The following is a 12,464-nucleotide window of genomic DNA, read 5'->3' on the forward strand; positions in this document are numbered from 1 at the left end:
GGTGTTACGGGCAGTGGATACTTCTGTATCGCTTGCCAGGCAGCTGCAGGGTGAACAGGCTTTTGCTATTGTCTTTCTCTCTGCACAGACACTCGCCTCACTCATATGACCGATGCTTGGTTTTTGGATAACAAAGGAGCTCTACGGCCCAGAGGAATAAGCTATATCAGGCTTTGGCTACACAGACTACACTTGTTGTGGCATCATTGTTGGTTTGGTCTTTTCGTGGGATTTGCTTACAATAATAAAATACGGAATATCGCCAGATGTACTTAACCTAAATCACACAAATACATAAATATACAAAACATAGTGGTGTGTAGGTAAGCACATATACCATAGTTTTACTTGTTGAAATTTAGAGATATGTGCTGCCCAGTCTTCTGTCACATCTCAATACAAAGGAGATTAATAGAATTTTGTTTGTTTCAAGACAAATAAAATCCAAACTATTTACATGACAAGTTACCAGTATGTGTAAGTAGGAAGATATCTGGATTGTGATTTGGGTGAAGTGACCCTTTATGGTCATCAAAAAGTACACCCTCTTCTCTCGCACACACCGACGCACGCACCCAAAGTGATGACATTTCTCATTCCTGAATAGAAAGCCATTTAGCCTGACTCCCAGAGAGGAGCAACAACACAAAGAGAGATGGAGACAGACAGTGAGTAGGGGGTCTCTTACAATTGTGGAGAGTAAAATACATTAAGAGGCATCATTTTAAAACTCGAAAACAAACAAATATAGGGTTATTTTAGCTATTAAGGCTGAACGAGATACATTAACTCTATCCAAGTATACATATTGTATGGAGTATCATAGTCTACAGTTTAGAATAGGGAGGACACTGTCTTTGCTGAAAGTGAACAAACAGATGAATCAAAGCTTTGTCAGAAATGATTAAAAATCTAATTGAGTTTTGTGTGAAAATCAGTCAGTCAGTTCACTGCACCATGTGGGTATTCCACTAATTATAAAAATCTTCATCTGCTATGAAGGCATCTCAGGAGACGTGTGTGTGTGTGTGTGTGCATGTGTGGGTATATTACAGAGAGAAGGGAGGGCAGAGTGAGTGAGAGAAAATTACATCTGTTTTGGGTCAGCAAAAATACTTTATAGCCGTACTTAAAGAGGCAGTAATGAAGCTGCCAACAGGCACTCAAGTAGTTCATGCACACACACACACACACACACACACACACACACATACAGTATGCAGACATATCATCTCATCAACCCAGCACAACATTAACTGCATATCACGTTATCCATCCTGCACACACTCATACACACCTGTGCAATATCCCAGTTCTCATCTCTAACCCCTGCAAAGCTTTAAATAAGCCTGAGATCATCAGAGATCATCCAGATATCTACATGATAACAATATCAATTATCACAGCATCATGTTGAATCAGCACACATTCCCTCAGTCGACACAGAGTGAATGCTAATGAAGATGCAGATCAGCGGTTTCAAAGTGCCAGCGGGTCTTATCTGTATCTACAGTAGCCGTGCATGCTGGACTGTGGGGCAACGCTGCCTCTCAGTGGTTTATACAGGAGCTGCAAACAAGAAAAAAGGGGTATTTTTCTGAAGAGCATGTGTGTTTTTGCATACAGAATACTGGTTTTCTCAGTAAAACCGTGTTGGCTATGTGGACAGAAAAGATCTATGACGAATCTCTGAGGTCAGCTGCTCACAAAAAGACCTGTGAACATTGTGAATTGTAATAAGTTGTACAATCAAACTTTAAGGCGTTTAATGTGTTTTGCATTAATATTTTCGTGGATGAGCTCCCCCATGTTCTAAATATTTTATCGGTCTTGTTCAGGAGACACACAGACCAAACTCAAGAGGTTGCTTTAAAGTAGTCTTCAAGCAGACTGTGATGCTCTTACAGGCTGTGATCTGTGATGTCTTTGTAGGACAGAATCTGGATAGTGGAAAAGGGTCTCTGATTACCCATTTGACCTGCACTCTAATCAAGTCCTGCAGAGAAATCATCACTAGATTGACCCCAAAATGTACACCCTGCAAAGATAATAGGACCAGAGTTTGTGGACAGGTTCTTCAGTGTGTGGTATGAGGTAGAGGTGGTCTCAAAGCAAAGACAAAAAGAATGTTGTATCGTGTGTAATTGTGTTCATGATTCTGTGATTGTTCTCTATTTCAAACCATTAATTTTCTGTACCTGTGGAGATAAGCGCAATAAAAGCAGTATTATAGCTTTTGGTAAACTCATGTTTAACTCTTTTAAGTGTGTTATGTCATTTAGTATTTGTAGTTTTTTTTTTTCTTCAAGTTTATCTTAATGGTTCTTTCACTGTTCTCACTTTGTGTTCTTCTTTTGTGCTTCAACACAACATGAAGGCTCTCTTTCAGGCAAAAAAAAAAATTCAAGCCTGTTTATTGTGTATGGTTGGGTGTGGTAAGAAGTGTCCTCTCTTTTGCATATGTAACCACACCTAACACATCCTAGAATACACTTCTACATCACTGCAGGTGATGTCAGCAAAAAGATTTTCAGGTGATGTTAAGTTAGTTTTTTCAATAGTTATTCATCTTTAACTACCGTGCTGCAAAGTGTATTAGGTTATGTCTTCTGTTTTAGATGATTATGCATGGATTTAAATGAGGAGTAGGTCATCTATAGACCCACAGATGTGTATAATGTTTTTGATTCCAGCTCTTTATAAGTAAACTGCTAAATCAAATGTTCTCCTGTATCCATGTAGCACCACAATTTACAAAAAACAAAGTTATATTTCCAAGTGAAGTGTATTTTAGTTTCAGGGTCACTCCAAACTGAGATTTTATTAAGACCACTGATCTCTGTGTCCTTGTAGAAAATCTGCTGGGGCATTTCTCAGTGCTTCAACAGCTAAAAAAACCCAGACAACTGAGGACACACTGAGGACACACTGTAAGCACCTCGCAGGTGGAGCAGGACAGGAGAGCTCTTCAGAGATACAGACACTCCACTCTAAAACCTGTCAATTACTCTTTTCATGTCAACACAGCCTATTTCTGATGAATGAGAGCAGCTGGAAGGATAACTTCACCTTCACCTAATCCATCTGTAACGAGAAGGTGCTTTTCATCCAGGAAAAAACCAGAGAACAAAAGAGCCGAGCCACTGCGGCCTACAGCTGTTAACCTACGCGGTCACATTGTGGGAAATATGTTAGATGTTTAATTTGAATTGCCTAAAGAAACAGAAGTGCCTGCTGCCAGAGATGAGCAGATTCATGTCCTCAACACCAAAGAGGATAGAAGCAATACCCTCATATTATAATTAATACATTAACCACATGAGAAAAAGAGCAGGAGAAACTCAGCATATAAAGGGATTCAGAGGGAATAACACGTCCATTCTCTGTCTCAACTAGATGAATACCGACTGAATAAATAATGTTGTTTAATTGGTGAGTGTGTGTTTATGTTCATCATGCTTTTTTCAAGCCCAACTAAATTGAATTGCATGTTTTTGTCAGCACAAGTCTACTAGTTAAACCATATGGTCTCCTTTGAGAAAAAATCAGAACATAAAAGGTCAAAATCTTATGTGTTTGTGTTCATGATAGGGCCACAGAGGGTCATTCCATAACACTTACTGCTGTTCTAAAGGTATTGCCGAAATCTTCAAAGACTCTTTTGACCATCTGGATGAAATAATATTCTGTCTGTTGCACAATTTTTACCACGGTGCCCCTCTTTTTCCTCATGTAAATAAAGATGCAGCCAGAAATTAAAGATGTCTTTTATAATTTATACAATGTATATCAAAATTTCAAAATGTTATTATCAGTTATATTCGTCTATAATTAGGTAACTTATTAACTTATCAGTTATTCTATATTATCATGCAAAATAATGCTAATTTGATTATAATAATTACTTTGAGCTATAATGATACGAAACTCCTTTTTTTTAATCAAACCTACAAACATGAACACGTCCTGGCTGCATCATAGCTTGTTAAATTAGGGACCAAAACATAGACTGTATAAATAAAAACAAAGCAAACACATGGTCACCCAGAAAAAAACTCAGATAGCTAATTAGCTAGTCAGCATCAGCACATAAAACAACTTAAAAACGTACCTGCTAATGTCATTTTGGTCAGTTTAGATGCTGGTGTGTTTTTTATTCTTCACTGCTAACTAACTAAAACCTGTCATTATTTGTCTTTAAAGTTTCCAGCAAGTGTGTTTACTTTGTATCTTTGTTTGATGCTGAGGCTACAGCCTGCAACTCGGCGTCAATCAAACTCACCAACACACCTCTTCATGGGCTAAGAGAAGTCGTTCTAATATTTCCAGAACAACTTTTCTTTTTTTTCCATTTAATAACATAAAACTATAAACAATAAATTAGAAAATGTATTTGACACACATGTTGACAGCAAAAGGGATAGCTAATTGTGATTTTAGTTACCCTTTAAAGCAAGAGCTTATAATGTTTGAAAAAAGAAATAACACATTCTTCTCCTTATAAATGAAAAGCTCTATTTATAAGAAATTAAAAAAGCTTATGGTGGCTAATGTGTAGATACATATGCTGTGTAATAAGATTACTGAGTCAGATCGCCGACTTCATGACTATTCTCTACTTGTGTTACTGTTACACTTTAGCATTTAACATTGCCACTGAGTGTCACTTGTGGCCACAGTGGCCGCTCTTAAACACACACATAAAGACAAAGCAAAGTCTGGCTGTGGCCAGTAATGTACATACATAAATATGGGGGCACATTACTCACACACTGTCGTTCATACTGTAGACAGATAGATCAAAACAGAAAGGCCATTTCAAAAGGTCAAAATTTGCAAAAGGGCTGGCATGATTTAACCATTTACATATCCCACTGATTGTTCCCAACCTGAAATGTACCTGGAGCTGTGTCCACAAGAGGGTAGCAGAGTTCCTCATATTTTTTAACATGCAGCTTGGCAAGAGTAAAAAAAATCCTCTGTCTCTTCTCTTCGCCTCCCTATCTCTTTTAGTCTTTGCTTGCTTTGTTCCTCCCAGCTCTCTCCATCTTTAGAACACAACACTGCACGCTTTGTTGTGTTATCTATTTATTGAGGATTAGAAACATGAAAAACATACCAAAAAAGCCTGTGAAAACATGAAATAATCTTACACACTTAATAGCAAAAGATTTATATAAACCATTGATAACACTAAGGCTAATGTAGTAAACCTCTATGAAACCTTTATGAACTATATCCTCAGCAGACGCTGACGTTGGCACCGTGCTAGGAGAGCGTGTTCACGTAAAGCGGTTCATTTTGTGCTTGTGTGAGCAATAACCTGAGCTTTGAGAGGTTGTTATTTACACCAAGGAGTGATTGTTTGGCTGCAGTGACTATGCAGTGTTTCATGCGTGCATTTTGGTGCATCCATGTCTGAGTTAGAGAGAGTGTGGTGTATGCAGAGTTGTCCCAGTCCTAGTTTTCTGGCTCCATGGACCAAGACCAGGTGGTGTGCTTGTCATCTGGGTATAAATGCGGGAAGGCAGGGTGCAAAGATGGGTGATAGATGGATGGATAAATGATCTATAAATCACTAATAAAAGGGTTAGAGCACAGATTGCTGGATTGATTAGATTATGAAAGATTTTTGTGCATTTCAATGTATGGACACCAGGCTGGGTGGAGGCCTGGTCAGGAGAGTGGTGGCAGGGACCGGGTGCTGACTGGGCTGTACTTCATCCTAGAAGGTGATGGAGGTGGCTGGGTGAGGTGAGGGGATGAGGGGGATGGACGAAGGTGTGCACTCTGGTACTCTCTCCCAGTCCCTGAGCACACTGAGCTGGGAGCTTGCGACCGACCTCTGGGCCGGCGTAACTGAGGCGGGGTGGAGGAGGAGGTTGGTATGCATTTGTACTGGGAGGGAGAGTGGTGGGATGATGGATGGCAAATGGGGGAAGAATAGCTCCCAGGCGCAGAGTGGCGACTGGGTGATGGGTGGCGACCGGGTGATGGGTGGCGACCAGGTGAGGGGTGACAGCCAGGTGAGGAGTGCCTCCCAGATAAGGGTTCACGATGACTGGGTAGGTGTTCCTTGGCGTGTTTGGGTGACTTAGGCACCTTGGACGACTTGGGTGTCTTAGGTGTTTTTGGTGATTTGGGTGATTTGGGCATGGGATGAGAGGAGGAGTAAGAGTTGGTGCTGTGAGTGGGAGGGGCTTTGCTGGGAGAGGCAGAGTCTCCATTGTTGGCAACCTTGTAGAGGAAGACGTCATACTGAAGGGGTGAACTGGTCTCTGCGTGGTGCTTGGCGTCTTTGGGGAGGAGCACTTCCAGGCCAATAGTGACTCCATCCTGATGTGGAAATATGGTAAGTAGAGAGGGATGCAACAATGTAGGGACAGTCACAGAGGCAAAAAATCAAATCAAAAATAAAAATATGTAAAGAAATACAGGCATGGATGAATTGGGCTCCTGGGCACAGACACTTTATCTTAAATCCACTAACTCCTGAGGGAAATATCTGTCTCTTTAGCTGCTAAATCCTCCATTATGTTCATCAGCTAGTCGCTAACTTTGTCTACCGTTTGGTGCTGGGTAGGTATGGTGGGTTTTCAGAGAGCAGGGAGAATGAACCAAAACAGTAAAGTAGGGGCAGGAAAACCAAACCAATGAGCTGAAAAATGCAATGAGGTTGACATGTGATTCATTGTTATTACAACAATATTGATTATAGTCGCTTTGACCATAACTCTAAGGTTCTAAACATCATACAAAAATAGTATAGCAGAGGTAAGGTAACATTTAAAAGGATCCTGTAATACCAGTTATATAGAAGAGCTACATATTGTAATATCAGGAAAATCAGGATGAAAAAATGTGATGGCGATCTATGACTTTCCAAAAAGATATGATAATAACAGTAACCCCTTTGGAGCTGTGCCCAGTAGGCCCATTCATTAATCCATCCATGGCTGCAGGACAGATGATAAGTACACATGTTCAACAATAGCCATGGAGAAATAAAACAGGACAACAAATGATAAATAGATGTTTCAGAATATAAAATTAAAAAGTCTCACATAATTTGCCAGATGGGTGCGTTTGAATAGAAATTATCATCAACTAGCATTACAGTAAAGCTTAAAGGTGAAATTGGATTTGTGCAACAAAACAAATACCGCCTTGTAAAAAAAAAAGCACAGACAAAGAGATACAAATTATTTTCTTATTCATAAAGACTAGAGAGGCATAGACTTTATAAATTCTAATTTAAAATACCATTACTCTTGCGGCATTCATGTTGGAGAGCTGTCCTCGGTGCTGAATAGGCACGCAGTCACCATTGTTTGTGTGGTGTAATCTGTGAGCAGCCTACTGTAGCATAAAAGCAGGGTCAGCCGTGCATTCAGTTATTATTAGCATGGGAGCAGTTGGGCAGTAGTTAGCTTCGTCACTAGCAGACATGCAGAGAAGGATAGAGAGCGAGAGAAAGGCTGGAAGGAAAGTAGAGCTCATAGCAACACACAGGGACAAGCTGGATAAAATTAAAAAGATTTATTCCAACAACTGTGAACTATAATCCTCCATGTTTACCCAAAAAAGTACAAAAGAACCTCAAGTACATTAAAGTATTATAAATCACATTGAAAACCAAGACACAGCGTGTGTAATATATGTATATAGATTCAAATATCAACTCCAAGCAGTTACTTTGACCTTAAGTAATCTAGACATATCCACTTATTAGCAATGTCAAACATGAATATTTCGCAAATACAGATTCACTTGATTTCCACTTACTTCTTTTGCAAATATAACGTTTTCAGACACTTTTTTGTTGATAACACCAATGCATGCGGGTAGAGAGAGACAGTAAGGCGGGGCAGGCAGAGGTGAGGGGAGGGTTTTGGGGGAAACAGGAGAGCAGACAATGAAGGGGCGAGAGTTCATTGGCCAAAGACCAAGGCAGGGCATCAGTAGAGAGGAAAGTCAGTCATTAGTTGGTCCAAGCCAGAGATTTTAGTCCAGCAAGATGCGGATAGAGGAAGGAAAGGAGGCAGCGATGCCACTATGTGATCAGCATTGGCATGGCAGCCTTGTAAACAGGACTATTGTGCTTCTCAGGTTTTATCCTTAAATTCATGTTGTGCTTACTTCTGAGATTAGGCCTGATTGGACTGTTTAAAATACACAGTGTGCATTTGCAAGGTGTAAACAATGTTAGCCTATAACGATTTGTTGTTGTTTGTGTGCGCATGAAATATTTCGATCTGATTCTCCAGCAGCACACTTTGCCAGATGGTGATATTATACCAGGTTGTTCTGGAGCGTGTTTACCTCAGCATTTTCCTCTGTGTTGTTAGGGGTGTGGGCTTGGTCGTGGACGACAGAGGTTGGGCGGTTGTTCTCGTGTTTGGGGGAATGAGAGTTGAGGATGTTCATTGAGCCCTCTTCCTTGGGTTGTGGGGACTTTGCTGGGTCCTCCAGCTGCTTCTGAGGCTCATCCTGTGGGGAGATTTTGTGACTTTTTACACATTCCTGGCCCTTACACATACAAACATACTGATAGACACACACACACAGGACATAGGTATGTATATACACCCTTAAAGTGCATCTGCGCCTCGTGGATGTGCGTGCACTTGCAGGAAAGTCTGTGCAGAGCTTTAAATGCTTTTCTGCATGTGTTCAAGCTCCCTTGTAAACTAATACCATTCCTATCCTGATTTGTATCTTTATCAAATTTGTATTTTATATCAACTGAAGCGATGGGGTAGCGTTTCTTGATCCAGTTCACTGGAATATTTGTTGTTATGGCAAATACAACAAAAAATGCACAAAATAAAAGCATGAACTTCTGTGGCATTACAAGAAGAGGCTGGCTACTCCAAGTGTATTGAAAAAGAATGTAGGAGTCCGACCCCTCCCTAGATAATAGGGGAACAATAAATTAATTAGTCATACCGAATTTCCAAGTACTTTTGACTGGTTAAAAGTGCAAACTAAAAACTAAGTAAAAGTAAGAAAATTAAAAGCAGGTAGTTCAGTAATATCTATAGCAAAAATCTCCCAGAGAGCTTTTCAGCATGTTAGAGAGGATCATTCTTGAACTGATGCGGGTCACTGTACAGACGGATACTGGACTGCTACGCTTATATGCCTCAATATTTACACCAATCTGACCTCTGACATTTCAAAAACTGCATTGCAGGCTATGTGTCAGCAGGGGCTTTTTAGCCTCCAGATCTGACATTTAGAGCATCCGCATGTCACAGACGCTCATCTATAACCACTGCACTGAAATGCCAGCAGACCTCTGAGAATAGTGGCTTGTATTAAAAAAGCAAGTCGCAATTTGTTTACCTGATTTAGCCCAGCCAAGAATGGGTAATGGAGTGAAAATGAATATATGATTTTGAAAACAGCGTGTGCTTGTGTTCGCAGCACGCTGTGATAAATGCAATAAATGCATGCCCAATTATCACTGAGAGAGCTGTGTTTGTGCGACTACAAATGTATATATGTCAGTTTGTAAATGTCCAAGCCATCGATTGATTGGCTTATCACAGACGTATGAAGGTCATAGGCACAGCAGGCAGGAAGTAGGCCACCATCGATCAGTCACTCTGGCTACTGCTGGACAAAACTGTGACAACAAGTTCAAAAAGCGTAAAGTTGTGGGAGCAAAATGCTTTTGTTCAGTCGATCTCATAGACTTTATAAACAGTCTATAGTTAATCTCTGTTTATAGCTACCTCTGTCAACAAGATTCTCCATTGTTTATTGACATCAAAATTTTAATCATGCATCAGTAACCTTATATAGCATGTTGGCTTAGTAACCCAGTAGGCGAGTATGATTGATGAATACCAAACAGGGGCACATATAAATCTGCCTGCAAAGACAAACACCCCCCCCCACACACACACACAGACACAAACACTGATATAAATTAATGCATCAATGCATACACATTCATATTCACAGACACACACATGCTGCTGCAGAATAAAATGCACTTTATAGGAGCACTACATGCACAACCTTTGGAAGAGAACGGGGTAGAAAAGGGAAAACCTGCTGCAGAGGGACCCTAAAATGGCCGTCTGAGCTTTATGGGCACAAGAGCGAAGCGAGCAGTTGAAGCAAAATGGAGGCTCGGTTTCCTCATTGAGCTTCTCAGGAAGCTGCAGAGGCACAGGTAAGAAAGGCAGCAAATGTGGGAACTTGCTATTTATTCACACAGCAGCGACTACATAACACCCCTGAACAACTGGCTGCAGGATGCCTTGCTGGGGGGCGATTAATCATTTCACCTACAGCTTACGTGGTACACAGCTGATACAAGATCAGATGCAGGAAGAGTCTGTGGAAGTGAGGTTTGCAGCAAAAAGGAGAGCCAGAATTTGGCATCTAGCAGTTGCATGGTGGGTAATTTCAAAGCAAAGGCAGGGAGGGAAACTGCTGCAGGCAATGTGGATGTTTCCACTCTGCTTACCTGGAAGTGGTTATAAGGGTTTCTGGGTTTATATTCCCAGGTATAGCTGGTTGTTGATGGCCTCTGAGGGGATCAGTGAGTGTGAGAAGCGTTAAAAACACACATACTGTACATTCACAGCTGCAGGTGGTGAAAGGTTGTTGATTTAATAGAGCACCAAGGTGAGTTATATGTGTGCACGACACTAGAAACTTAAGTTAGTATTTGGGTTTTAGGACAGGGACATGCACAGAAATGGAAAGAAAGTCAGACCAAGACTGATGCAAGAATCATATCACTAAGCTGGAAGTGACATTGTGAACAAAGAGGACAATAAGTGAAAGTTATAACAGACAGACAAAGAGAAAGGAAATCGTAGTTGCAGATTATGGGACAGAAAGAGTTTGACGAAGGTGACTGGAGGGAGAGAAAAAGGATAATAAACATGAGGAGAGGCGTACCTGACAGATAATGTTGTCATAGTACGCCAGGTTGTGAGTGTGAGCTTGGGGAGCAGGCGGAGGGGTGTCACACAGTTTCCTTACGTTTGGCTGCGAGCCGTCGGCTGTTGTGGAAACTGAGAGGCCATCCGTCTGTGGCTCGCTGCTCTGTGGGCGGTACTTACTGCAGGGGGGGGCAGCAGGAGGGCAAAGAGAGACAGATTTGTGTGATTTTTTTTTAACATTCTGTGCATTTGTATCTCTCCAGGTCCACATTTTCCTACATAGCTCTGCACAGTGTGAAACTAGGGTTAAAGCATCTGGTAGACACACACACATCGCACACGAAAAAGTATCATCACAGTCTAAGAACATAAATAATCCAGTGGACACTAAGGGGAATTAGATCAACTCTAAATACGACATTGTGGCTGGTGTCTATAAAATCTCATTTGATTTGAGTAGATGGATTTATATCTCGGTACACTGCTTGTTCTACACTACTCTTCATCACCATTTAGCTCCACTCTGTCCCTCACTTTCTGTCTTGCTGTCCCTGTGCTGTTTTTATCATTTCATTTATCAGTCGTCAGGCTGTTGAGTCAGGAATTAGTCTGACACAGGCATAGTCGGAGCCGACTCCCTCGGCTCCCACCACCTTGTGTAACTCACAACACATATTTTTACATCCTCACCTCGCAGTCACACATATACACACACCTGCGTTTGCGAAGGCGCTTGTTCTCATTCTTGAGGCGGTGCAGCCTCTTGGCAAAGAATACAATGATCATGAAGAGGAGGATGAGCACCAGGGAGGACACGCCCACCACCACGCACATCACCTGGAACTCTGTGACCGCCCAATCACAGCGCGTGCCTTTGTTCCAGATGTAGTCCTGCACATTGCACCTGGATGCACAGTGACACAAAGAGGCAGTATGGACCTTTTTGATCAGTGTAACACTTGGAGCCTGTCGTTTTTGTGGTCAGAAAACATCGCTAAGCATCTATGTTCCTCTCTCCTGACCTGAAGCCAAGAGGTTTGATATGAGTGTGTTCCCAGTGTACTAGCTATTTACCACATTCATAGCTACAGCATGTAAGCCAGAGTGTAAAGTGGTACTCAGAGCTAATGACATGGTGCCCTGAGGTTTGTCCAGCAAAGCAGGGATTCGGCCTGCAGCCTAGCCTTTAATGAGATCAAAGGATCAGGACACGTGCATGCATGTGTGTGTGTGGGTGTATCTTTTCCATATCCCTGTCTTTCTCTGTGCAATCGCATGCAAGTGTTTGAACATTTGTTTGAAGTGTGTCTGGCATGAGTGTGGGTACGGCTGTGTGTGTGTGTGTGTGTGTGCTGTTACTCAGCAGGTATGGTGAGATGAGCAACAGTTTACCTCCAAGCTTACACCGAGGCTGCTGGATAGGACAGATGGTGCTATCAAGGCGTGTTGTTGTGTATGTGCACGAGGAGTGTGCATGTCTATTTACACGTGTTTCCCTCCCTGACCTTACTGTATTGTCATCTTCCTTATATGTGTGCACAGTGTGTGTGTGTGTGT

General features: G+C 41.5%; 2 protein-coding genes across 3 annotated transcripts in view; both read right to left on the minus strand.

The window, feature by feature from the left end:
- Positions 1–5,676: 5,676 nt before the first annotated feature.
- On the minus strand, positions 5,677–7,284 carry LOC118343202 (vegetative cell wall protein gp1-like). The gene is made up of 2 exons (XM_035681958.1): positions 7,270–7,284; positions 5,677–6,336 (listed from the first exon to the last, which is right to left on the minus strand). Exons 1-2 carry the CDS (start codon positions 7,282–7,284, stop codon positions 5,677–5,679), a joined length of 675 nt encoding a protein of 224 aa, XP_035537851.1.
- Positions 7,285–7,557: 273 nt separating this feature from the next.
- The window catches only part of cspg5b (chondroitin sulfate proteoglycan 5b), a gene marked incomplete at its 5' end in the record, with an annotated part of 6,144 nt that continues 1,237 nt past the window's right edge, over positions 7,558–12,464 (minus strand). The window contains 3 exon segments of one of the 2 annotated variants that reach the window (XM_035681347.1): positions 7,558–8,490; positions 11,008–11,086; positions 11,623–11,811. In XM_035681347.1, the coding sequence (XP_035537240.1) occupies positions 8,293–8,490; positions 11,008–11,086; positions 11,623–11,811 (466 nt within the window). 2 annotated transcript variants of the gene reach the window in all.

Source organism: Morone saxatilis, unplaced genomic scaffold (assembly GCF_004916995.1).
Source record: "Morone saxatilis isolate NCDOM2014 unplaced genomic scaffold, NCSU_SB_2.0 Contig9, whole genome shotgun sequence".
In the NCBI taxonomy this organism is placed as follows: domain Eukaryota; kingdom Metazoa; phylum Chordata; class Actinopteri; family Moronidae; genus Morone; species Morone saxatilis.